General features: G+C 42.6%; 1 protein-coding gene across 1 annotated transcript; it reads left to right on the forward strand.

Moving 5' to 3' along the window:
• Positions 1 to 14,443: 14,443 nt before the first annotated feature.
• On the forward strand, positions 14,444 to 21,586 carry FAM110C (family with sequence similarity 110 member C). Its single transcript, XM_038133467.1, has 2 exons — positions 14,444 to 15,754; positions 18,925 to 21,586. Exon 1 carries the CDS (start codon positions 14,617 to 14,619, stop codon positions 15,712 to 15,714), a length of 1,098 nt encoding a protein of 365 aa, XP_037989395.1. The 5' UTR covers positions 14,444 to 14,616; the 3' UTR covers positions 15,715 to 15,754; positions 18,925 to 21,586.
• The last annotated feature ends 2,470 nt before the right edge of the window (positions 21,587 to 24,056 follow it).

Genomic DNA, 24,056 nt, shown 5'->3' on the forward strand with positions numbered 1-24,056 from the left:
AAGTCAATGTGCACGAAGTTCACAGGGCATGTCAGCACAGGTCAGCACCTCAGTTCGTGCTCCATGCTGCAGCAATAGAGTTACACGACTTCCAGAACAGAAATAGTTCCGTGTCTGCCCCAACCAAGCATGGACAGGGAGAGCAAGGGACCACTGACCATCAGTTTAGATGTGACCAGGAAAGGGAACAAGGCTGTTCAAATGGAGAAACCCTTATGTTGCTACTGGCACTGCGAATTCACATCTTGGTTTTCTATAGAATACCTTTCCCATGCAGGCATGGGACCCTTAGAGCAAAAAACACTCTAAAGGATTTCCAAGCTGGTCAGCCATAGCTGAAAACGTGTGGTAGAGAAAAGTGTAGATGATTATTTTAATATTGACAGAGTCCACAGGCTGCAAGACTGTGTAATTGTCAGTGCTTCTGTTTTAAACTCAGGATAATTCAGTATAAAACAAAACAAAACAAAACAAAAAACCAAAACAATGGCTATTATACTATCATTATGGCTGTTTGCTGAAATTTACCTTCTCTGAACATTGTTTCTGTAGAAATTTAGGCAGGAGTGCACTAATCCTGCCCATGCCACACCCTGGGTGAACTTGGCCACAGTATCAGCCAAGGACATATTACAAAACTGCCAAAAGTCCTGACCAAAGGGCAAAGTGTAGTCAGATGACAGGAGCAGTGGTGTGGGAACAAGCTGTGACTCGAGAGCCTTTTCCACACAACACCTGAGCTCCACCCATCATCCTCTGCAGGCTGCTCCCTCCTAGAGCAGACATTCCCAGGAATAGCTGCAGCAGTTAGCATGGAAGCCCATGACCTGGGCAGTCCTAATGCAGTAAAAGAAGTATTACAAGTATTCATTGTGAAATAAAAGACGTGTCACCAGCAAGCAGCAGGGGAACAGAGAGGGAATACAGAAGGGCCAGTTAGAATATAGAAGTCTGTAATGCTGATGTTACAAGGAAACTGAGTTCCCTATGCATAGACATCTGGTGTCATTTGAGTCACAATAGGATGTATAAAGTGGCATCATGGTGCCATCAAACATGGCACATATCCTGGAGAGCACCATTTTCCTTCCAGATAGCAGCTGGACATCCCAGGGGTTGATACTCAGGCAGCTCAAATGATGCAGAAGTCTGCATCTGAGCATCTGAACTCAGGTGAGCTTTAGGGTGACCCACACAACTGTTGAGTGATTGTGTTGACTAGACCTCCTCCGGCCATGGGCACAGTTTAGGCTCATGGCACCTACATGGGGACACTCATGGGGACACAGCATGCTGTCCTTTGCTGAACCCCACTGGTACTGTTAGGTGAAAGGAATCCAGCCACAGAGTGCATATGGATACATAGTAGGTCTTTAAAAAGGTATTGATCATAGGACTTCCAGCTCTCCTGAGTGGAAGGCTTACTGTGGGCACAATGGAGAAGTGGACAAAGTGGACTAAGTGAGAGTTTCTCCCCTCAGATAAAAGGCCAGGTTTTGAAGATTTAAGGTGAAACACACAGCTCCTGATCAGAAAGAGCTAGTTTACTGATCTGCCTGGACAACATAATACACCTTAAGTGGGCTTTGCAGAAGTCAGATGCTATTTCTGCTGGTTGCATTTCAGCAACTACATGGATAAACAGCTCAAAGGAAACGGTGTTCAGGAGTTTTCAGTTCCTTCTACTAATCGCAGTTTCTTTGATGCAGTTAAGTGATATAATGATTAAAGGCACTTGCAATATTTTAAGATTAAAAAAATTCAAATAACAGTTTTTTCTCTTTTCCCATCCCCATGCTCAGAAGAACTCATACTTGACAAAAACTCATTGTTTCTGCTGGCTTGTAAGAAAGGTGGGATCAGGCCCCATTTAAAGTCTCCGAGCTGTCAGGGTCTCTGTGTGAGTGTCCTCAGTGACCACAGACCAAATGGCTGCAACCTGCTCTACAAACTAAAGGCCACCAGCTTAGCATTCTTCTGCTTGTAAGCAAAAAAACCCCAAAACTTCAGTGACTTCTTACAATGAAGTCAAAATTTCCCACAAATTGTTTTTAAACTAGGAGTGAAGAAACCACCAGGAGGATGAACTGGATTGCAGCTGTAGGGAGTGTGGAGTCCCTGGCAGCATCCTGCTTCCAGAAGAATACTGCTGCAGTGTCTGGCAAGGCCCTGAGGATGTTCTCCCTCTGCAGTACACACACAGAAACACGTGTCCACAGCCAGGAAAAGGGGCACAAGCTCTGTTGGGCCATCAGAAATAAGAGGCTGGAGATCAGGTCCTTGTTACCATCTTGGGCAAAATCATGCCAGATCTGGCTGCTCTGGGGGACATGTGGGTGAGGTCAGCAGACAGCACAGCCCAAGGGAAGCCCATCCACCAACCTGCTACCCAGGCTGGACCAGCTCCCATCGACTGCCTGGCAATAACTGGGATGTAGGATGCTCTGGTACTTCTAGCAAATAGGATCCCATCCCAGAAATCTGACATCACACAGAAGTACAAACCAAGGTGCAGTAAAAGGAGATGATCAGGAGACTGGGTAGAAAATCCCATGACTGAATTGAATAAAAACCAATATAGAAACTCTAGTGGGTTACCTCTGTAACTGAGCTCTATGTGCACGAGGTCCTGCCTTGCCCTTAGCCATCAGATATGGCTCTCTTCAGAAGCTATGTTAATTACTCTTTAAAATAAAAAAAATTGAAAATCAACACATTTTCACGGTAATCTTTGCACTTATGTGTGCACATTTTTCAATAGAGATGCTATGTGTCCTTGGAGGGTTCCTGCTTTAAACACTGAGACCAAGACACAACTGTTTTGTTTTTTTCTGTGAGAGAAAATTATGATTTTGCAGCATGGGGCTCTTCCTGAGGAGCAGGATGCTGGTGGAGGACTCCAAGTGTCCTGGCTCGGTGGCACGGTGCACAAGCTGGTTTGTGTCATGGCAGGGATAGCAGCCAGCTGTTCTCTGTGGCAGAGCAGGGAGCATCTGCTGTCCTCCTGGAACAGCCAAAACACAGGGAAAGAGCAGAGCCAGCCAGGGCCCCAGCTGGGGAGCCATCAGCACGGAGGGGAAAGCAAATGCCTCTCATCAGGCCCCAATTAGCACAAATGTGATTAGAGAGGCCACCTCCCCTGCAGGCTGCTGAATGCTTGGCCAAAGACAGCAGTGAGGGAGAGACAGTGGGAAGCGAGGGAGAATGATAACACAGGGGGGGAGCTGCTGGAGAAGGGAGTGGAAAAGATGGACAGCAGGCCCTGTGTGCACTAAGATAAAATACCAACCACATTGTGTAGGTAAATGCATTTCAGCCTTCCCCAGAGCAAAGCTTTAGTCCAATGACCTTGCCAGTAATCTAATACTCCTTACCTCTAGCCACACAGAGCTCCACTGAGCAACTCAGCTGTGCCTTGCTGCCAAAGAAAGCAAACCCTTGCTGCTGCTGTACTAGAGAACACAGCCCCCAACCATTTCCATGTGCTTTGCTAGCCTTTCTCATGTTGAGCCACAAAGAGCTCCATGCTGTGGGGCCAGGCTTCAGACCTGTGCAGTATACACTAGGGCTGTTAGTTAAACCATCAGCATGAAGCAGGACAAATATTGTTCATATAAATGGCACTTCAGTTTCCAACAGAAGGAAAATTCATAATCATATGGAGGAAAATGCATTCTTTACTGAAGAGGTCAGTGCTGGCTTTGGAGGATGGTAAGCCCTGATAGGAAGGTGAGGGAGAGGCAGATGTAGACCACAGCCTTCCTGAGGTGCCTTCCAAGGGATGAGCTGTAGTAGTGCTGTATTTATACTCACCAGCTAGAAACGCAAGACCCTTACTAGGTAACAGCTCTGCTAGGAGAAGGATTTGGAAGTGCCACCATTCAGAATTATGTGTAAAAAGATTTGAGTGTTCATTAAAAACATTGCCTATTATATCTATTTCTCGTCTAGAAAAGGAAAGATTTTGTGCTTTTTTTTTTTTCCTCCTTGCTCTGTAGAGCAGTATGGAGTTCGAAATTGATTTTGATAGCTGATATCCTTGCTAATCATCCTTTTTTGATCTCTAAAATCTTTTAAAACATAATAAGGCAGCTTAGTGACCAATGCATAATGTCAGCCTTTTCAAAGAATTGTATAGGAGCATAAAAGGCAAAGCTCTGACACTGAAGCTCAGAGATGCAACCTCACACTCTGATGTTGTATCCATTTACATATTCAGTGTTAGAAATGCCTAGACAGTATTAACAAAACATAAGCCTCTCAAATAAGACAACAGCAAACTAATGTGTGCATATTTTGTCCACAGTACTTTTAAGCTTCTAAAAAGGCTAAATAAATATTAAATTATATTTTACTTATTCATTCACTTTAAATTATTTAAAAATAAAATACAATTAGTTAAGTAATAAGTTAAGCTCTTTACACTATTTATCTCCTTTCAAAAGCCTTTGTAAAGGTTCATTGAGCACTGATGTCTTTGACTAACTTGACAGGATGCAAGTTATTTTTATTTCTTGAGTGATTGTATCTCTAAGCAAACAAACTTGGCTGATGCTTCGTGTCCTTATCTCTGACTGAAGCCAGTAGGAACTAGAGCTGTTTATAGCTTCACTGATACATAGAAAGCCTTCATTTTTGCATGGAAACCTACAAAAACACAAATATTTTTCACCATCTTAGCCTATCTCTTCCCCTCTGCCATGCTCATATAATTTCAGTTGGCTGAAGCAGCAGTCTCATGAAGGAAGGAAAGAAAAGCCAGGAACACTGTGGTCTGGCAGATGACTTTGGTTTCTCAACAAGTCTGTGCAAGTGTCAAGTGATTCACAAATGGTTCAGCAAATGTTGTCTCTCCTGAAATCAGATAAGGGTCAGCTCCAGGCGCCACATGAAACACATGAAGCCAGAGCCAGGGCTGGGATTGCAGGGGCTCTGGCGAATGCAGGGTCCCGCTCTTCCCCCTGAAGAGCTGACCCCATTCCACAAAATACCTGCAATGGCTGGGCTTTGCTCTTCCAGCCTCAGATGGGTTTAGCTTCGGACAAGAGATGTGCTAATCCAAACACTGCTCCATCATCCCTCACCATGAGCCAGGGCTGACTGTGGCTGGTGCTGAGGGTCAGCACCCTGCACAGGGGCACCAGGAAGCCCAAGAGGAGACTCCTATCTCATGTGACCCCGTGTTCCAGTGCCTGGCTGCACACAGCTTTCACTTCCTGGAAAACAGCTTTAGTTCAGTCTGGGCTGAATGCTCAAGACTACAAAATTGGATGGATAAAATTTGTTCTGTATTTGGGGTTACTGGGAGAACCATACACAGTACACAAAACCCCAGACTAGAAAACTTAATAATTATGGTGGTTTGGAAATATTTTTTTCCCCTGGTAATCTAGAATGCCAGAATCTAGAAACTGAATTACCAGATTATCTGTTCATTCATTACTTAGTACCAGTTTTAAACCAAAGGAACAAGGATTTCAACTAACTTTCATTCTACAACATACTGCATGACTTGAATTTGTGTGTTAATCCTTACTTTCTTCTCTTTAACAAATTTTTGACAGAGATCCTGAACAGAACATTAGAATAATCAAATACTTTCAAAGAATCACAGAGTATTCTAGTTGGAATGGATGCAGAAGAATCACTGATTCGAACTCTTAAGTGAATGACTCATTCAGGGATTGAACCTATGACTTTGGTGTTATTAGCACCATGTTCTAACCAACTGAGCTAATCTCATGTGAAAGAGAAAAAAACCCACAACAGTCTAATCATTAAAATATTTAAAGGTGGTTTTTTAGGGGGGGAGGGGTTTTTTGGTGTGTTTAGCAGATGGGGTAATGGAAGCAATTTTCTAGGAGAAATTTAAAATACTATCGGCAATTCTAAAATACTAATCTAAAAAAATCTAAAATACTATCTGCAGTTACTGTTTAAGAACAAGAAATTAGTTCTATCAGGCTTACATTACAGGCTCCCTCTAAGTTCAGCTGGTATTAAAATAATAGAGACTCCCTATTCAAAGCCGAAGAACTATAAACTGAAGTTGTTTTTCTCTCCAGTGAAGTCTCACTTTCAGTGGGGATAAATAAGTACTTTAGACATTAAGTAAATGTCATATGACATTTATTTGTATATCAGTTGATTTTAATATTGCTAGAATTCTTTTATTTTATGCTTAACAGTGTTGTAGGCAATTTACAGAAAAGTTAAATACACAAAACAGAAGCCTGAAATCTATATAGAAAAACTAAATGAATGGGTCACATTAAGAATGGAAATTAAATAGGTGTTCAAAAATATCATATTATCAACTATTAGTGTTTTTGCCTTATTTGTCTCATTGCCTGAGGGTGTAGGGTGAAGGAGACCAAGGGCATAAGGAACCAGACCTGGGGGAGCTGTCTCCATGTATCCCTTTGGAGTGGCTCTGGGGGTGGAACCTCTCTGAGCAGCAACTAGGGGACCTGCCTGTTCTGGAGAAGGGTGACTGGAGGCTCCAAAGCAAAGGCAGTGTGGAAATGAGTGCTCATCTTCCCTCCCTCACCCCTCACACTGATCAGGTCACTACCCACCCCTTAGTTTAGTCCACCATCTCACAACTCAGGCTCTAGTAAAGCCCAAATGGCCCTGGCATCTACTTCAGAAATCCAGGAAGCTTTTCCTCTTTTATATTTGTATTTAAAAGTTGTCTTAGAAAGACTTAAACATATAGGTTAGTTTATAGAGAGGGTGCCATAAATTATCAGCTGTACTGGTATGTGTGTCTGTACCAGTTGTACTTGTGAAAAAAGGGAAATAACAAGGAATTGGTAGAAAAACATTTTCTGACAGGTAAATTACTGGATGGACACTGAATAGTCATATGGGATGAATTACTAAAATCTCCAGCCCTTTTCTGCTCATTGAATCTTCTTTTTCAGCTGGGATTTAGCATCTTCTAGCACCTGACCTAAAGTTTGCAGGGCAGGGGTGGACCTGTTCATGGAAGAGGTCTGGACTATTGTTTCCTAGAAAAACCTGCAAATTAGAATAACTGTGTGATCCTGTCCAGAGCAGCTGCTGCATCAGCATGATAAGATCTTACTGAATCTGTAACTTTGTTTAATGTATCTGTGCAACATAAACTTAATGAAGCTTAAATACTGGGGCTTGTGTTTATTTGTTTTGTATAGCTTTGGAATTGATGTAATGATACAGCTAAGCTATTTTACTCTCTTTATCCAAGATGTTATTTAATCTTTGGAGTCAATCAGATTAGAAGAAATCTGTTTTGACCTTCAAGATAAATTCATGTACATCAAGAGTTTGTAGTCAGGTCATCACAAGAGTATTGTGAATGTTCTTCTGTTATTATGTGGAGCTCAGGCCATGCTGGGGTGCATTTAGAAGGACTCTGAAATGCAAAGGGCAAGACAAGGCTAGATTTCAGCACATAAACAACTGTGTCAGAGAACCCACTTGCAACACAGATGTTGCCCAGCTTAGTTAAAACACAACTCTCTAGTGTAACAGAAAGTTATTCATATTCCCAAACCAAAGCTGAAAATTATGGAATAGACTCAGTCAAACTCACATTTAGTCTGTACATAGAACTGCTGCATGTCAAACAGACAATTAATTAAATTTGTAGTGAGGATTCAGAATTGTATCTGTGGGCTCAGATTTATTCTCTGATCTCAAGACTAAACCAGATGTGATTTGACAACATCTACACTATTTAACTTCCTTGTTAGCCAAATAGGATAGCTGGAAATAGCCAATAGCCTGTGCTGATTCCCAAAGCCGGGCTAAGAAGACACAGCCTATCTATCTCCTCTGTACATACAGACAGGGGAGGGTGCAGGTTCCCTTTTGAGCTTGGAAGATATTTGCCTTTTATGCCTGAACTGTACAAGAGTCCTTTAGAAAGTGACAGGACAAACCACCACAATTTCAGAGGTATAGTGACTGATGACTATTAAATGTAAACGTTTGTCCTCGGCAGGGCAACTGTCTTGATAAGTTAATTCATTTTCCCATCTAAACTCTGAAAGGAGCTCTTGCATCGGCAAACTGAAGGAAACCTGAAAATACTTAGAAAGGGGAAGCAAAAAAGATGCATTAATACATGCAAGCACATTTATCAGTTTTCCTATATTTGCAAATTTCTTGTGCCTAAACAGGAAAACCAATCACCCTTTGGAGTCCTTAGACAGCCTGTATCCCAACAGGGATACAATTAAAGTCTTCTTTAATTATCACATGTCCATCAAGAACTGAACTGCAAACCCACATCCTTAGGGATCTGGGAAAGATTCTAAGCACTGAAAAATCATAGAAAACCACAAGGTATCTCAGCAATGAAAAGCACTGGCTCCTTTTGTGGAAAGGTAACACGCAGACTTCACTTGCCAATGACCCTGCTAGAGAGACCACGACCCAAATTATTACATAGGAAGTGCAGATAAAACACTGGTCATTCCTCCATAGATTTCATAAGAACAGAGACTTAAATTTGCAATCACTTGATAAGAAGGAATGAACGACTGCTAGCTGTATCTTTAGAGAGACTTCAAGAAATCCTTGGGAAAGACATACCATGATCTCATCCAATTTGGTATTAAAACCTTAGATAGAAGATGACAGACTTCACATGTTATACATATCCATGCATTCCAAGTTCTGATACTGTGCTCCTTTGGTGATATTTCCAGTGATTTGGTGTTTGACAGATGGGTTTCTTCAAACATTAGGAGCTGTGTCCATGCTAGTGTTGGACAAATTTTTTCAGTTACATATAGAAAGAGCTCTGTGATGGGCATTCTCTCAAGGAAAATGTGACAAAATTTCTATCTTAATAGAAACATTTTGAGTTTAGTGACTCACCACTTACTGTAAAACATTTAATACACTCTACAGAAAATGATTAAGACCAATAGGGAATGGGATTTACAGCAGTCAGTGTTTGAATGGGGCAATACCTGCATAAGCAGGTAGGACTTTCAGAAGTCTGCTCTGGGTGTTGTTTGGTTCCTATGCATCACTGGGATTTTCAAATATGAACATTATTTGTTTGATTTCTACGCTCAAGCCTGTATCATTGAAAATGAGACTGGCAGAGCTTATAGCAGCATGTCAGCAAGTATGGTGGAAGAGATGAAGTTTTCAGATACCATTCCATGACTTGAAGGCACATCTCCAGTGAACACTTTAAACAGCATTGAAGGTGAGACTTTTTCAACCTTCCCTGATAAATCCTTCCACTTTGCAAGAGTAACTAAAAATCCATGAAATTCCTAGGTGTATGCACACTAGATTATAGAATTAATGTCTTCTGACCATTGCCTTAGTAAATTTCTAATTAGACAAGCAAAATAGACATGTTTTCAGCAACAGAATCTGAGTGACAATAAACTACAGACCCACATTATGACTACAGTGTTGGGAAGCAAGAAATCCAGTTTTGAAAGTTTGCTGCAAATCTGGGAGGGGAAGATTGTCTCTCACACATGCCAGGTGAGTACCCCAACTGCCATGATGTAACTTATATGTAACAGACAACAGGCAATTCTCTGTCAGAAGTTCAATAATCAGTGACTTTTCATGTACTTCCTAATCTGCCTGTGTGTGAATACACAGTGGAATGCACTATTTCTCACCTGCTTAGGCCCACAGATAGACATGTATTGCCTTGGCACAGCAGCAGCAAAAGCTTTGCCCTGATTGTTCTAGTCATCTGCCAGGCAAGCAGACAGCAAAGAGGTGACACACAGATGCTAGAAGTTCCCTAAAACATCAAGGATGGCTTTAAACCTTTATGGGTTTTAGCTTTAGATTAGGTGAAAGGGCTTTTCTATGATCAAAGCTAACTATACATGAGACTAGGCTAGCAGGATCTTTACAGAGGTAAACTGTGGATAAAAATGCTGATGATTGTAGCAATGCTGCCTATAAAATTCATAAAGTATTTAAGAAGTACCCTGACCCATCCCTGTGTTGGGTGAAGTGACTGTGAGTTTGGTAGGCTGGTAAAGGGTGTTGCAACCACTGAGAGGCAGTTTTACAACTGCAAGCTATGTCTAAGCCTATGGGGAACACTGTGGGAACATTTATCCAACTCATACCCGACAGAAGCAACAGTAAGAACCTTTTTCTGAGTGCAAAGTTTATTTTAACACATCTAACACACATTCCTTCATGAAGTATCTCAAATTAAAATTCAAGGAATCCCTTTCAGGATCAAACAGAGTTTTTCTGGGAGTTCAATTTCTTATTTCCTTTACAGCATCATAGCTGTATTTTACTGTGAAAAGTCTGGCTCTTCCCCTCCTTTCCAAATTATTCAGTGAATTTGATCAGACAGCATAATAAACATATCAGCCCTTTCATATCAAAATATTCAATCTCAATATTTTAACACACACTTAAATATATTAGGCACCAAACCTGGGTTGGATTTTATTTTTACATTTTAGGCACATGACAGGTGTATGAAAAAGGAATTAGTGTAGGCTCAGATGTGCTGCACAGACAAGAAGGCATAAAAAGGGAAAGAAGCATGGCTAGCTATGGCTAGCACGTTCCCCATTGTAACTGCCTGTTGCATGTAATGCATGTTGCATTTGTTCTCCCTTTCATCTCTTGCTTTCACTGTGATATTCCATCACTTTTCTTCTGCTCTTTGTTCTAATAAGGCTCCCCATATGTTGCCATGAATCCCTGTGATGTAAATTACACACTCCTGTTGAGATCCATCATGGTTGTTCAGCCTGGAAAGTGGTACACCTGGGGTGAATTTTCAAAAAAGGAAGCCCACTAATGACAATTGCAAGCAAGCTGGATTGGTTTTAGGAGGAAGATGTTTTCTGATTAAGATGCCAAGCTGTGTAATAAAGTAAAAAACCCAAAATCACAATGGTCAAAAGGATGCTAAGCAATCTGGCAGTGGTGGGAGAGGCCAAAAGATGACATACAAGTGATGTGGGTTTGCTTCTGCCATACAGCTCTCAAGCCCTGAGTCTTAAAATTCATGCCTGAAGATGTACAGGCATGCCTATATCTTCCATTTTGTGAATCTGAGAGAATCAGTACAGTCACTGATTTCATGTTGAAAGGCCTAAAGTTTCTCCACTGGAGACAGCTGTTTGGAAACTGTTCATTTGTGTGTTGTGGCTGCTTTACATCTCCCCAGTGCAGCAAAGAGGACACTCGGTGGCACCACTCAGTGTCACGGTGGAAGTGAATCACCCCCTGATGGGAGCTGCAACACCTGCACTCAGCACTGAGAGCTGAGGGGCAGAAACCTCAGTCCTGGCTGGGACACAGTTGTTCTGGCGGTCTCCAAAATGGGAGTGTCCTATTTCTGTTAGGGCTTGAGCTCCCCTTTCTCTTCTTTCCTCCTTGCCTTTACCTCCCACTGCCACCACTTCATTTTTGCCCTTTGATCACTATAAATCAGAGTGTCACTGACACTGGCAATGCGGTGGGAGCAGTGACAGCAATGACCTAAGCTTTGCACACATTGCACTGTTTGCTTGCAGTGCCATTGTACCAGTCCTGCTTCTGACTTTCCTCTGGCTCAGACTCTAGCTGTGCTCTGAAAACATCCCTTATTAATAAAAACTCAGTGAGAAGTGGTTTTTCTTACCCTACATAAAATTCAACTGCTTTGTGTTTCATGATAACTTTAAATGCCAGCTGACTCAAAGGTGTTTTGCAGGACTCTGCTTCCGTGGGAAAAAGTCTTTGTGACAGCTCAGGCTTAGTGCTGCTGCACCCATTTTTATTTCCTTTTTATTATCTGCAAGCTGGTTCTGGGACAGGGGCAAAGGTGGTTTGCTTGGGACTCTCATAATACACTTTCTCTCTGCTTTCCAGAAGGAAGAAATGCAACAGCTCCCTCTTCTTTAAATACCATAAGGGTGTATCCAAAAATGTAAGAGCTAATTCCAAGAAATACAAGTATAAGTATTTCAAATCAGAAATTCATATTTTAAACTAAAAAGGATTTAAGTTTTAAAATATGTGACCTAAATATATTTAAAATACCACTTAACTGTGCAGCTGCTATATTGATGTACCTTGTGAAAGGGAGACAGAATTTTGCTGCTTGCAATGTTTTCTGACCCCAGAAAGACTCTTCTTCCCTTTAAATGTTGTTGTCATCACCCAAGATTCTCAGGGAAAAGTATCTCACATATCTGGAGAGCCAGCTGGAAATTGCTGTTGCAATTTTTTGTGAGAAATTTCTTGTGACATGCACTTCATGGAAAATCAAAACTCACATCTACTTCTGTCAGTGAGACAAGGACAAAAAACACTGAAAAATGAAAATATACCATCAAAAGTCTTTCAGACATGCATTTAAAGCCAAGGACATTTTAAGAGAAAGGAAAATATATCATTTTTTTTAATGTTTTGAACCTTTTTTTCCCATCAAACCAATGTTTTAAAATTGGTATTGTATATCAACTCTAAACACAAAGCTATTGTCCACTGAGAAAAACTACATAATATTGCAGAGAGTGAACGAACAGATTTGATAAAGAAATGAATTGTAGTTGTTTAATAAGACCCCATTAATTTTTTATTTTTGCAAGTTTTTAAAGCTTCTACAAGACACTAGAATTTGGAACAAACACAAAATAAAATGCATGGAGAAATGTGAATATGTGCTATTACATTATTCAGTGCCATAGAACACCAAGGAAAATGTTGAAGGAAAAATTAAGGCAGATTTGTCAATATGGGAATTAAACCTTAGTCTCTCATTACTAAATTCATTATGTCTATCAGCTTATTGCTCAGAATAACTGTCAAAAAACATCAGTCTTCTCTATATGCCCAGCATCCCATGAAGCATTTGAATATGTAATGATATTAACTACACTCTTACACATCTGTGTATGAACCACTTTAACAGGAAAGAGTTCCCTAGTAATTAACTGCTCTTAAAATTTAATTATTCTCTCAGTTTTCAAGAATATTGATTTTAGGTAAGTTGTTATGTGAACCAGCTCTCCTTGTACACCTGTGAAAGAAAAAAAAAAAGTTATTTCTCAAAGACCTGCACCCATTCTACATATCAACAAGAATTTCACTCTAAGTGATCTCAAGGTATGTTACAAATTTCAGACATGATTTAGGCAAGCATCATATCTGGGATTCTTGCTGTGAACAGGCAATTGTTTGTGTTATAGGGCTTCTGGAGTTCAGACCTACATGTCTAGAAACAAAGATGATGTAAAATTAGGGGAAACCATTAGTAGAACCATGTTGGCAAGATAATATATCTGTTTTGTGTGTTTCTAAGGTCTTCACTGAAGAGCTAGCCCAAACTCGACACAGTGAGAACCTTGCTGGTAGCAAAGTGGTGTACCCTGAAACTTCAATGAGGACAGGGAGGCTCATCTCTTCCTTTCTAAACTTGTTGGCTACAATTTATTGACAGTAAAGATGAAGTATGAGCCAATCACCACAAAAGCATTCTAGTATTCCCCTAGAAGTAACAGACAAACTAAAACCAAGCCAAACCAGTAAAAAATATGCATGAAAAAACCTGCAGATATAAACTGGCTTTTGTTTCCTCTATTGGAACAAAAGTTATCTATAATTCAGTTATTACAGTGCATCTCACATGAGATCACGAGTTGAACTGCCCCAGGTGATTATCTACGACTTACAAGTCTAATTTTCGGGAGTTTACATTACAGCCAATGGCTCTGTCCTGCCTATCCAGAACTGCCAGCCCCAGATGGGAATTCTGCCCTACGTTTCTGAAGGGCAAAGATTTGCGACACGCAGTTCAGACTGATGCCATTCCACTGCACTTTACACTTTACCCGTGCACAGCCGCAGCACAGCAGTGGCCCAGGGACAAGCGCGCCCCTGCTGCTGCCGCTGCCCCGGGAAGGGCAGGATGCCGCCGGCACAGCTGGGGGCACAGCTGGAGGCACAGCTGGAGGCTCATCTGTGCTGCCCGCCCGGCGTGCCCGGACTCTGCTCGGCCGCTGTGCTCTGGAAGCCCGTCCCGTCCTTTCCCGATCATTCCAAGGTTTGCCGCCGGAGCGCAGCCCCCGGGCAGTGAAACCCGCGGGGGTGAACGCACCGCGTAAGGGCCGCGAAAGGAGCGGGGCAAGGTGGTGCCCCGCGAAGGGGAAGATGCGCTGGGGTCTGCCGGGTCAGGCCCTCAAGCGGCGGCCGGTTCCCAGGCGGCGGCCCGGGACAGGCCGCTTCTGAGGGGAGCAGACCCTCCGAGTGCCCCGGCGTCGGAGCAGGCGCCCCGCGCCCACCGCAACGCCCTGCCCCGGAGCCCCCGCCGCCCCAGCGCCGCGGGAGCCAGCGGGGGCCGGGCCGCTGTGCCCCCCAGGGGCGGCTCCTGCCTCCTTCCCTCCTTCCCTCCCTCCCTTCCTGCCGGCCGGGATTGGCTGTGCCCGGGCGGGCGGGACACGCGGCGCCCCGACGGTGCGGGGAGCGGGGAGCGCGGCCCTCGGAGCGCGCCGCCGCCGCCTGCGCGCCTGGGTTGTCCTACACCGTGATTTTACTTTTTTCCCTTTTTTATTTTTTATTTTTATTTTCTTATCACACTTCCCTCTCGGGACTGGAAGCAGGATCCGCGTCCCTGAAATTGCTATGCCAGCTGAACTCTCCCGGGCCGTGGGAATGCACGCCATCTCCGACCTGCACTCCTCCCTCCCCCTGCGGCTCCTCAACAAGGGGCCCGAGTACCTCCGCAGGCAGCTGGAGGCCGGCAAGCCGGGCAGGAAAAGTGCCGTGGAGAGACTGGCCGCCGATAAGGCCAAGTACGTAAAGAGCCAGCAGGTCATCGGCACCACGCAGGATCCCGTCATCGCGCTCAGCTCAGCCTCGGAGAGCAGCAGCGAGACCTGTTCCGTGCAGAGCAGGGCAGCGAGCAGGGAGCTGGGCAGAGGCGCGGGCGCGAAGCCCCCGGAGCTGGGCACGGCTGGGCATGGCTCCTGCCCAGCCCCCCTGCAGCACGGCCCCCCCATCGCCCGGCGCAGCACCAAGAGGCAGATGCGGCCGGATTCCCTGGTGATCTACCGTCAGAAATGTGAGCTCGGGAGAGGTCAGAGCCAGGACAGCTCACGGGGGAACTTGGTGAGGAGGATCTTCCATGGGTCCATAAAGGAGAAGCAGTTGGCTTCCCCTGCGTTGCCCAGAGTCATGGAGGACATCGCAGCCACCGAGAGCAGTGAGCCTCTCTCAGCAAAAGATGGTGACCGTGAGCCAAGCGACCATGGAGCGGTGCAGACTATCCCTGTGAGCACTGAAGGGACAGGGGTATGTACAGAAGAGCATGAGAGACCCTCAAAACTGAGTACACCTCCTGAAGAGGTCAAGGAGGTAAAGAGGAGAGGTCTCCATCGCTCCCAGTCAGACATCAGCTCTCGCTACTCCAAGTCCTTCGCTGAGTTTGAAACATTTTTCAAGTACTGTGGCCTGGAGCAGGAGGTCATTGAGGATCTTGGGAGCGAGAACTTCTCTGTGGTGTCTGACAATGTCTCCTTCAAGATCCGCAGCATCAGCGTGGCGACGTCGGAGAGTGAGTTCACGAGGCACAGCGGGGATGAGGGGCTGCTGGAGGACGAACTCACGGAGCAGGTCCCCAGCAGCACCTCTGTGATTGAGCGCAACGCTCGGATAATCAAATGGTTGTACACGTGTAAGAAAGCCAAGGAGACCAGTAAGGTGATCCAGGAACTGGTGTGATGGCTTCATTCAGCGTGCGTTGGAGCCTGGTGAACTCAAGGTGTGTGCAAAGTCTCGCCCCGACAACTTGTGTTTCTCTTTCCTTTTTAGAGAGCAGTTTTAAGTTCTCATGGTTTATATTAGTCTTTTCAGGAAGGGCTGAAGGAAAATGTATTTTGTTTACCACATGTTTCAGGTACGGCTTTTTACAAAGCAGAAATTTGTGTTATTACAAAAACCAAAATACAAACAAGTAAATGTTTGCAGCTTGCCATGTTTTGATCAGACTCCCCACAGGAAATTAGAGTCAGTGACTGGGAAGGATGCCTGCACTTTGCAGATTCCTGCTTTGCAAATATCTTATTTCTTCTAATTTCTGCTATATTAAATGCTAGGAAAAAGCCTTAGAAATGTATTCAACCTTTAGTTACAGTTATTTGGATAACAGACTGAAAAGTCTACTACTAATTAGGAGTACACTGTATTTATACGGTACTGATGAAACTATTACTCATCAGGAGTGCACTGTATTTACACTACACTGCTACAATTTTCCCCTTTACTTCAGTCTCTCTCCTCCTTACACATAGTCACCCCCAAATATCAGCAAAGCAAAACTGAATCAATGCCCTGCTATAAATCTTATTTCCTCTATGGCTTCCTGTTGGGACCCTAAAAGTTTGTTCCAGGTGACCTCATAGCATTTCACAGAGTTGGGTGTTCCTCTGCAGTGGGTTTTGCTTTGCGGTTTGGATTCTGGTAGCTGGGAATGGGTTGTGTGGTTTGCCTTGGTCAGAGAGCTGCTCTAGTGTTTTAAGCTAAATACAATTGACACAGAAGTGTGGATCTAGGCTTAGAAGTCAATTACTTCACAGACAGAAACATAGCAAATTTAGCTCTGGTAAAAGCCAGTGTCCTGGGTTTCATAAAAGCGATTTTGCATATGATCTCCTGGAAAAGAACTGTATTCATGGAGCCTGTGGTGTTGATAATCTATGAGATAGGAGTTTTTCTTCTAGTACATAAAGCTCCTAGGATAACTACCGCAGATTACCATGAGGTATTTAAAAATTTCATGAGTAGGTCTTGATATGGATTACATGTATATTTTCTGACAGTTCGTAATTGGTGCATGAGAAGAACATCATTAGGTGTAGATACCGCTGTTGACAGAGCATGTGGGTCCTACAAATGTGGAGGATTGTAGTGCTTGAGCCTCATTCCTATGTGTATGTGAGGCTGTCACTCTAAATTCCTTTAATCCATGTAAGGCAAAAATTCGTTTACTTGAAACTGGTTTTAATGATGTGAAGTTCAGTTCATCCTTAGAATTTGAATTTTTATCAAAAGTCTATTTTCTTCCTGCAAGAGGAGGAAGACAGGGAGAGAGCCATCTTACAAAATTTTTCAAGGTGATGCTGATAAGAATGTTCTCAGGTATTTGGCTGACTACTTAAAAGAAGTGTTGTTATGTAACAAATCCTGTCCCAAATAATTTTAGAGAGAAGAAAGGGCTCTCCCCAACTAATCATTTCTCCTTGCTCATCCTTCTGTGATAAAAGGCCAGGGAGATACACAAAACAAAATGAGGAAGGTGGTGGTTTTGTGAAGGTACTTGCAGCTGCCAGCCTTGCTAAACAAGACGATGGGAGGCAGATTCCAGCAAGCATGAACCACACAAGAAAAACAACCAAATAAAAGCCTGTTTGCTTCTGAATGCCCCTGATGGGGGTAAGGTCCAGGTCATCACCACAGAGCTGGCTCCAGAGGGAGCAGCTGGTCCTTTCCCCATCCATTTGCTAAGCGTGTCCAGTGCTGCAGCTGAGGCAGGAGATGCTGGTGAGCATCCCTGGAAGCATGCAGTCTGCAGAGGAGGTGCTGCACCAGGGCACAGGCAAGGGCAGGGGGGTGGAAGGACCAGGAGCTGAACCAGTCTAACTTCACATGAGCTTGGTCAATGGCTTTTTATTTTTACCATATAAGAGAAAATTGTAGTACACAGCCTAACAACCTAAGGTGGTGAAAAGATCTCAATGAAAAAAACATCAAGTTTATTCAAGTTATCCTATGTTCATTCTGCAATAACTTTAATTACTCTGGTAGCAATTCCTTTGACAACCTAGGAAAGACTAATTCAGAGGGTCCTTATTTATAAACCTAATTTTGAGAATATTAGGGCTAACTCTCAACTGTTGGATCTCATCTGTCAGGTAGTTTCTGAAAACTGAGAACATACTTATCATTTAGGCCACAGAAGTGGGAAGTTCAGAAAGGTCAGCTAAAAATACCTGTACACTGCACCCAGAATAAAGGACAAGAGTCATCAAGAGTTACCATAAGTTAAATACCACATTTCCTGGACAGAATTTAAGAAGAGAGTTGTTTAGCGTCACATGATTGCAAGATGAGTCTTGTAGTTCTGGTCTAAATTTTCATTCAGTTCTACACTTTGACAATACAGTCTCAAGTCAGATATCTATATGTTTTCACAATATCCAAGTGTTTGTCTCTGTTTAGCTTGCTTATTAAAGGGCAGTGGACTACTGTTCTCTGCTGTGGAGCAACAAACTCTTCCTGGTGTTCCAGGCACATCCTTAGAAATTCCTGGCTTTCTGCAGAGGCTTGAAAATTGTTGCATCTTCTTTGGACAATGAGGCAGAAACCTAATTTCTGCAATCCCAACATTCGTTATGTATAAAACACCTTTCAGAAACTGCAGAGCTTTTATGGGCCAGTGATCATGCCATTCATATTTTATGTTCTCTGTTTAATTTTTCATGAGCTCTCTGGGACCTGGTGGAGCACCATGTAAATAAAAGAGCTGGTTGAAGGATCAGGTTCTTTAACATGTTTAATCAGAGAGATGATTGCAGAGTGTGGGCTGTGAGCTTCAGAAAACTGAGGTCCTTAGCAAGATGGTCATTCCTGTTTCATGGTAGAAAGCTGCCTGGGTTGACCTCTGCAGTTCAGTTCCTCTCACTGTCAGTTCTGCTTGATTCTAGGAAGAGGGTTCACTCTGCATCCTCCTTCCTGAGCTGAATCAAGATTATTCAGCCTTGAGTTTCTCATCATTCTTAAGTGGGTGGGCATTATTCAAGTGGAAATCTCCAGGGAGGGTGATTTACTATGTTGGCAGTAGCCACAGGCAATTGAATAAAAGCTTTAGAGTATCACCTTAAGCTTGTCTGATGTGATAAATAGCAAATGACACTGTTTTTCTTCTTTCTTCAGAATTGTTGACTTGGAAGTTGAACAAAACCAGACACAGGAAGAAACTGTTCCCTCATCTGGCTTATGTGTACTTTCTCCAAGTTTAGTATTTTGTTATTGTTTCCTACCTTCACCCCCATCCCCTGGAAACCTCAATCTTGTCAAACCCAAGGGTGTCCAAGACTGCAATGAAAAGTGGAGATTGTGAACTGTGCCCCAGCAAGACAGCGGGAAACAAAAGCCCCTGGAAAATTGAAGCGTGGCAGCAGCTGCCATCCACAATAATATTCAACATCAGCTCACTGCCTCAGGATGTCATTCCAGGCTGTGACGGAAGGTCTGTTTTGTGCACCCATCTCTTTCCAGCAATGAATTTGTCAACAGGGATGGGGGGGAGAAAGTGGGAATGAAGTGGCAATGACCTCTGGTTCAGGTGTTCACTTGCAAACAGACTCCACCTGGATGTCCAAAGGCTCTGCCTTACCAGGGCTGTTTGATCAGAGCTCACCCTGACATCATTCACCCTCATTTGCTTGGCTGGTGCAGACTAACTGTGGTGGCCTTATATGAGATACTTGGCAAACATGTAAGCTTAAATCCCTGCCAAACCTCTCTTTCTCTGAGAGCATGCAAGCCAAATTGGTGTACCTTGTATCCATCTAGTTTGCCCTTGTCATTTTGTCACACAGCTTGCTCAGCCATTGGGAAAGAATAGCACCAAATACTTCCAGGAGCATGTTTCCAGGAAGCAGGTATTGAGGGGGGTTTTGCATTGTTTCTGCCATGCAGAACAGTATGATTTGTTTGCAATATGTGCCTGTCTCTGGCATGGCAAACATTGCAAGGTCTGGCAGTCATGGTGCAACACCTTTAGTTTTAGGCAGTGAGTGAGCAGGCTGTTACAGAATGGCATTAGGGAGCTGTGCCGGGCTGTGTTTAGCCACATTTCCCCAGTGTGGGTCTGCAGTAGGGCTGTGCAAGGCGGCATCGCTGTGCTGCAAGGAGGCAGGAAGGCGTGTTAAGGCACAGCCAGGCCAGGGAATGTCCTGATGACACGCAGCGTAGACAGCACCTCACTCAGTGTCATCAGTAAAATGCTTCATTTGGGCTGCCTGAGCTAAACATGTTTTAAAAGGTGATACTTGGATCATTAGTGTAGTGAATGAGGCCTCTGCAGTAACTCGTGGAATTTGTTGGCTATGCCTCAAACACCCCAATTTGTCATTGCTTGCTAGAAAATCAAAGCATTTCTATATGGACATTGCAAACCACAAAACAATTAAAAAAAAAAAAGCCAAAGCCACTTTCCCTTTCATTTGCAGTGATATCCATCTGTGAAAGCTGCCTGACTGGCACAATGTTGACTTCAGCTGTTGGTCCTGCAGAGGTTAAAAGTTTACTTTGTGTTACTATGGTTTTGGAAAGTTGCCCTTGAAGACCTCATCGACATCAGCTAAATATCATCTGAGTTGCACTTCCATGGGTTTTAAATGTGCCTGTCAGTCCTTGGATGGTTAGTTCTCAATTACAGCACCAGTCTGGAAATGCAGTGTCTTCTGTTTCTAGTGTTAGGTACTAAGGCCTACGTGTCTGAAGTTCTTAAGATAACTAGATAACAATTCCAGGTAAAATAATTGTTGAACCCGCTTTACAACTGGGAGAAAAGTAAGTAGTTTTTGTGAGCTCCTTCAAACTTAGAAAGAAGGTAGTATATGTGGATATTTTCTTACGTAATGAAATCTCCATATATATTTGTTACATTATTATAAAAGGATGATTCTCAGAAAACTTCAAGATGCTGCTAATAAGATTTATACAGTGAGGGTGCAAGTTTTTAAGGATCACAGTCTAGGTTTATTAGTCAGGAACATAATCTGATGTATCTGTTCGGTTCATGCTCCCAGCAAGATGCTGTACCACATATATATTTATATGTCAGAGCTAAGGAATGCTTTTCTTCAAAAACATGGATGACTGTAGATAGCTCAGAGTGCAGAAAAATCTTTTGAGTTACAATCCAGTGCCCTGCCACAGGAGAAGAGAATTCATTTGTTTTGTTTCAAAGGAAAATTTTTGTTTCGTTTTCAAACTTCTATTTGTTGCTCCTCTGTCAGTTAAGCAGCTTTCAGAAGTTAAGATGAAAGATGTATTACTCATGAATTTTCAATATTAGGAAGAAATATGTTTAATTTGCTTGAAAATATTGAACACCAGCCTTTCTGAAAATCGATGAGGGTTTTATGGCACAGGCTAGTGAAATCAGAACTGGACCCATTCTGAATACTTTTTTAGTTCCTCTTTTTGTCTTTGTGGATAGTTCAGTAGGGTTCAGGTGACTTTCCACACTGATGTGGCAGAATTTCTCTGGCTTTGTTCAAACTCTGTAGGAATCCCAAGCACTCCCATTTATTTCAGAGGTGATGTGGACCTGTCTAAGATCCTTGCCTGTTAAACTGTGGATTCTCTTTATTTAATAATACCTTCTGGGGAAGCTAATAATTTACATTTTCTATATATCAGAACAAAAATAGATGACACCCTTCTTTCCCCAAACATTTTGGGAATGGCTAATTCAGTGCTTTTTCCAAATGATGAGAGTTGTGGTGTTCATTCTGCTCCTGTTACTGTTACGTGAAAAGGGTTCTCCTTTCTTCTGCTGGTCTTTCAGTCATATCCTTCAAAACGAGAACTTGATAATGTTAGCCACTACCTATCTTTTTCTCAAAAAAAAAAGAGTTTTTGTTTTTGTTTTTGTTTTTTTTTTTTACTATTTGGGATGAGTGGAATTTTCCAGCTTTGGTGTTAAACTGTGGAAAAGTGGGCTGTTGCAGTTTGAGCAGAAGTTTTAGCAATGGAGCTGGTTTTCCAATTGTCTAGGGAGCCTAAAATGGTGGCTGATGACAAAGGCTAGTCATAAATTGAATTACTTTTTGTTTGACTAGAACTATGTAAACAGAATAGTCAAATGGGATGCAAGCGTACAAAACACATTGCTGTTTACACCCAAGTGTTTCATGGTTCTCCGGTGCTGTGGCAAGGGGCAATGTCCGCCGCTGTGGCATAACAGGAGAAAGGTACAAAGTCTGAGGTTTATGGTCTGGAATATGGAGATAAGACTGAAATCTTTGTAATATATTGTAAATATTACTGTACAGAAATCTATAAGAAATACAGATTTTTCTCTATATATATTACTTTTCTAAGAGGTATAAGTCTACATGTTTTATGAAATCAGCCAAGCATTACGTTGGTGAGGATTAAGCAGAAGCTTTCTTCTGTAGCAGGTTGTCCTGCCATTGCCTCCTGTGAAGTTTCTTGCATCTGCTTTTGAATCCTTTGAAATGGAATACTAGTCAGATCTGATACAGATGTTTCACCACCATTGCTATGATTGTATTCCTGTGAAAAAAACTGCGTGCTGTTGAATGCATACAAATAAAACTATCACTGTGAGAGGTAATGTTTGTTTTTTTAACGTATACTTTTGTTTTGCTGTGTCCATTAATGTCCTATTATTTTGAAGCTGGAATCCCATTAGGGAATTAATTTCTCTGTGAGTGAGGTTGATACTTGACTGTGAACATCTCAAAGTGCAATGCGTCCCTGAGCCATGCCCGGAACCCTGGGTGAGAGCTTAGGCACGGAATCTCATAAGGAGGTGGCACAATAAATAACTAGTAGCTCTCAGTATGAGTAAATTTGAAGTATATGAGGCTAAGGCTGTTCTACAACATTCTAATACTTTTTATTTCAGAATATGGCTGAAAAGATAGAGTTTATTTCTGAAGGGTACTGTTTTTTTCCAAATTTAGTATTCTGTTTAGTCTTGCTCACTGTCAAAAGCTACAGTGTGCTGCAGGCAACACCACACTCATCTCAGCCAGTGTCCAAAGTGGGAAGGAGTTTGAAGTTCTACTTGGAAAATATATTACCTCCAGAATCTTACAAAAAACTGTTGTTTGACTGTTCTTTCCATAGAATTCAGTATATTGTGCTAAATCTCTATTTATTTTGTGAAGAAAGGAGCAGAAATAATGGCTGCATACAGTGAGTTTTACAAGAAACCAATGCACTTTCTGTATCGTCTAATCTGCTCAGACTCAACTGTTTCACCAGCCAGCTTTTGAAGGCAGCTTGAGGTATAGCTAAAGGAGGCTTGCTGTGCAGATTGGGATCTTACACAAAAACCCAAGAGCAACTTTATTATCACTGACATGTACCTTCCTCTCACAAATCCTGCGTGACCGACGTCAGTGCAAGATATGAAGCAAGTCTGGAAAGGGTGAAATACATGCATCCCCTTTCTATGGAGGTTAATATCCCATAGCAAGCCTTTGTTCATCTTGCTGCCTTAGAGAGGACAGAGCCATTTTAGTCTGAGAATGACCTTGGGCTACATCTCAGCTTACCATTTAGGAACATTGCTCTAAAGTAATTTTTTCAGGTAACACCTTTATCCCATATTTTATGAAGTCCAGTGGATTTCTTCTAGAAGTAAGGTTTGGCAAGATCCTGCTCTCAGACTGTCTGGTGCAAGGAATGTTTAAAAGTCGCAGCTTATCCATCCACTGCTTTGCTTCTGATTTGTGTCTGAGCAGTAAATTGGTGTTGGAAAGAACCCAGAAAAAAGGTCTTTTCAGATGTATTGTAGATGTTGAGGCATTCTGAACACACCACTGCAAAAGTACTTAGTATCTCCAAGAGCTTTTGCCAAGGAAGGGCTATGCTGTGTCAACAGCAGGCAAATAAACAAATGCAGGGCTTGGCTTTACTCTGCAGAGAGATGCCTTCAAATTTTGAGGACATTTTTTGATTGGGCCATATTTATCCTGGCTTTATCCTGTGGTACTGAACAGGGACTATATCAATTCCCATAAGTATAATGTTGTAGAGAGAGGTGGTAGATGCCCCATGCTTGGAAATAAAATGAACTTAGAAAGGAGTACTGAGCTCATTTGCAGGCAGTATGTAACAACAGACTGTCAAGGTGTCTATGACAAAAGGTTGAGAATTTTGATCAATTATACTTGCCAATAAAATTTTTGATACAGCAGAAAAACAAACAGTATCATAGGAAAAAAACCCTTCCAGATCGAAGTCAGATACATATATCCATCTCCAGGAAACAATCTAGTTACTGAAAGAACACAAAA

Source organism: Motacilla alba, chromosome 3 (genome assembly GCF_015832195.1).
Source record: "Motacilla alba alba isolate MOTALB_02 chromosome 3, Motacilla_alba_V1.0_pri, whole genome shotgun sequence".
Taxonomy (NCBI): Eukaryota; Metazoa; Chordata; class Aves; order Passeriformes; family Motacillidae; genus Motacilla; species Motacilla alba.

What these genes read in the sequence shown, in the direction of transcription:
- FAM110C (XM_038133467.1), top strand. Translation starts at nt 14,617, where the DNA reads ATGCCAGCTGAACTCTCCCGGGCCGTGGGAATGCACGCCATCTCCGAC.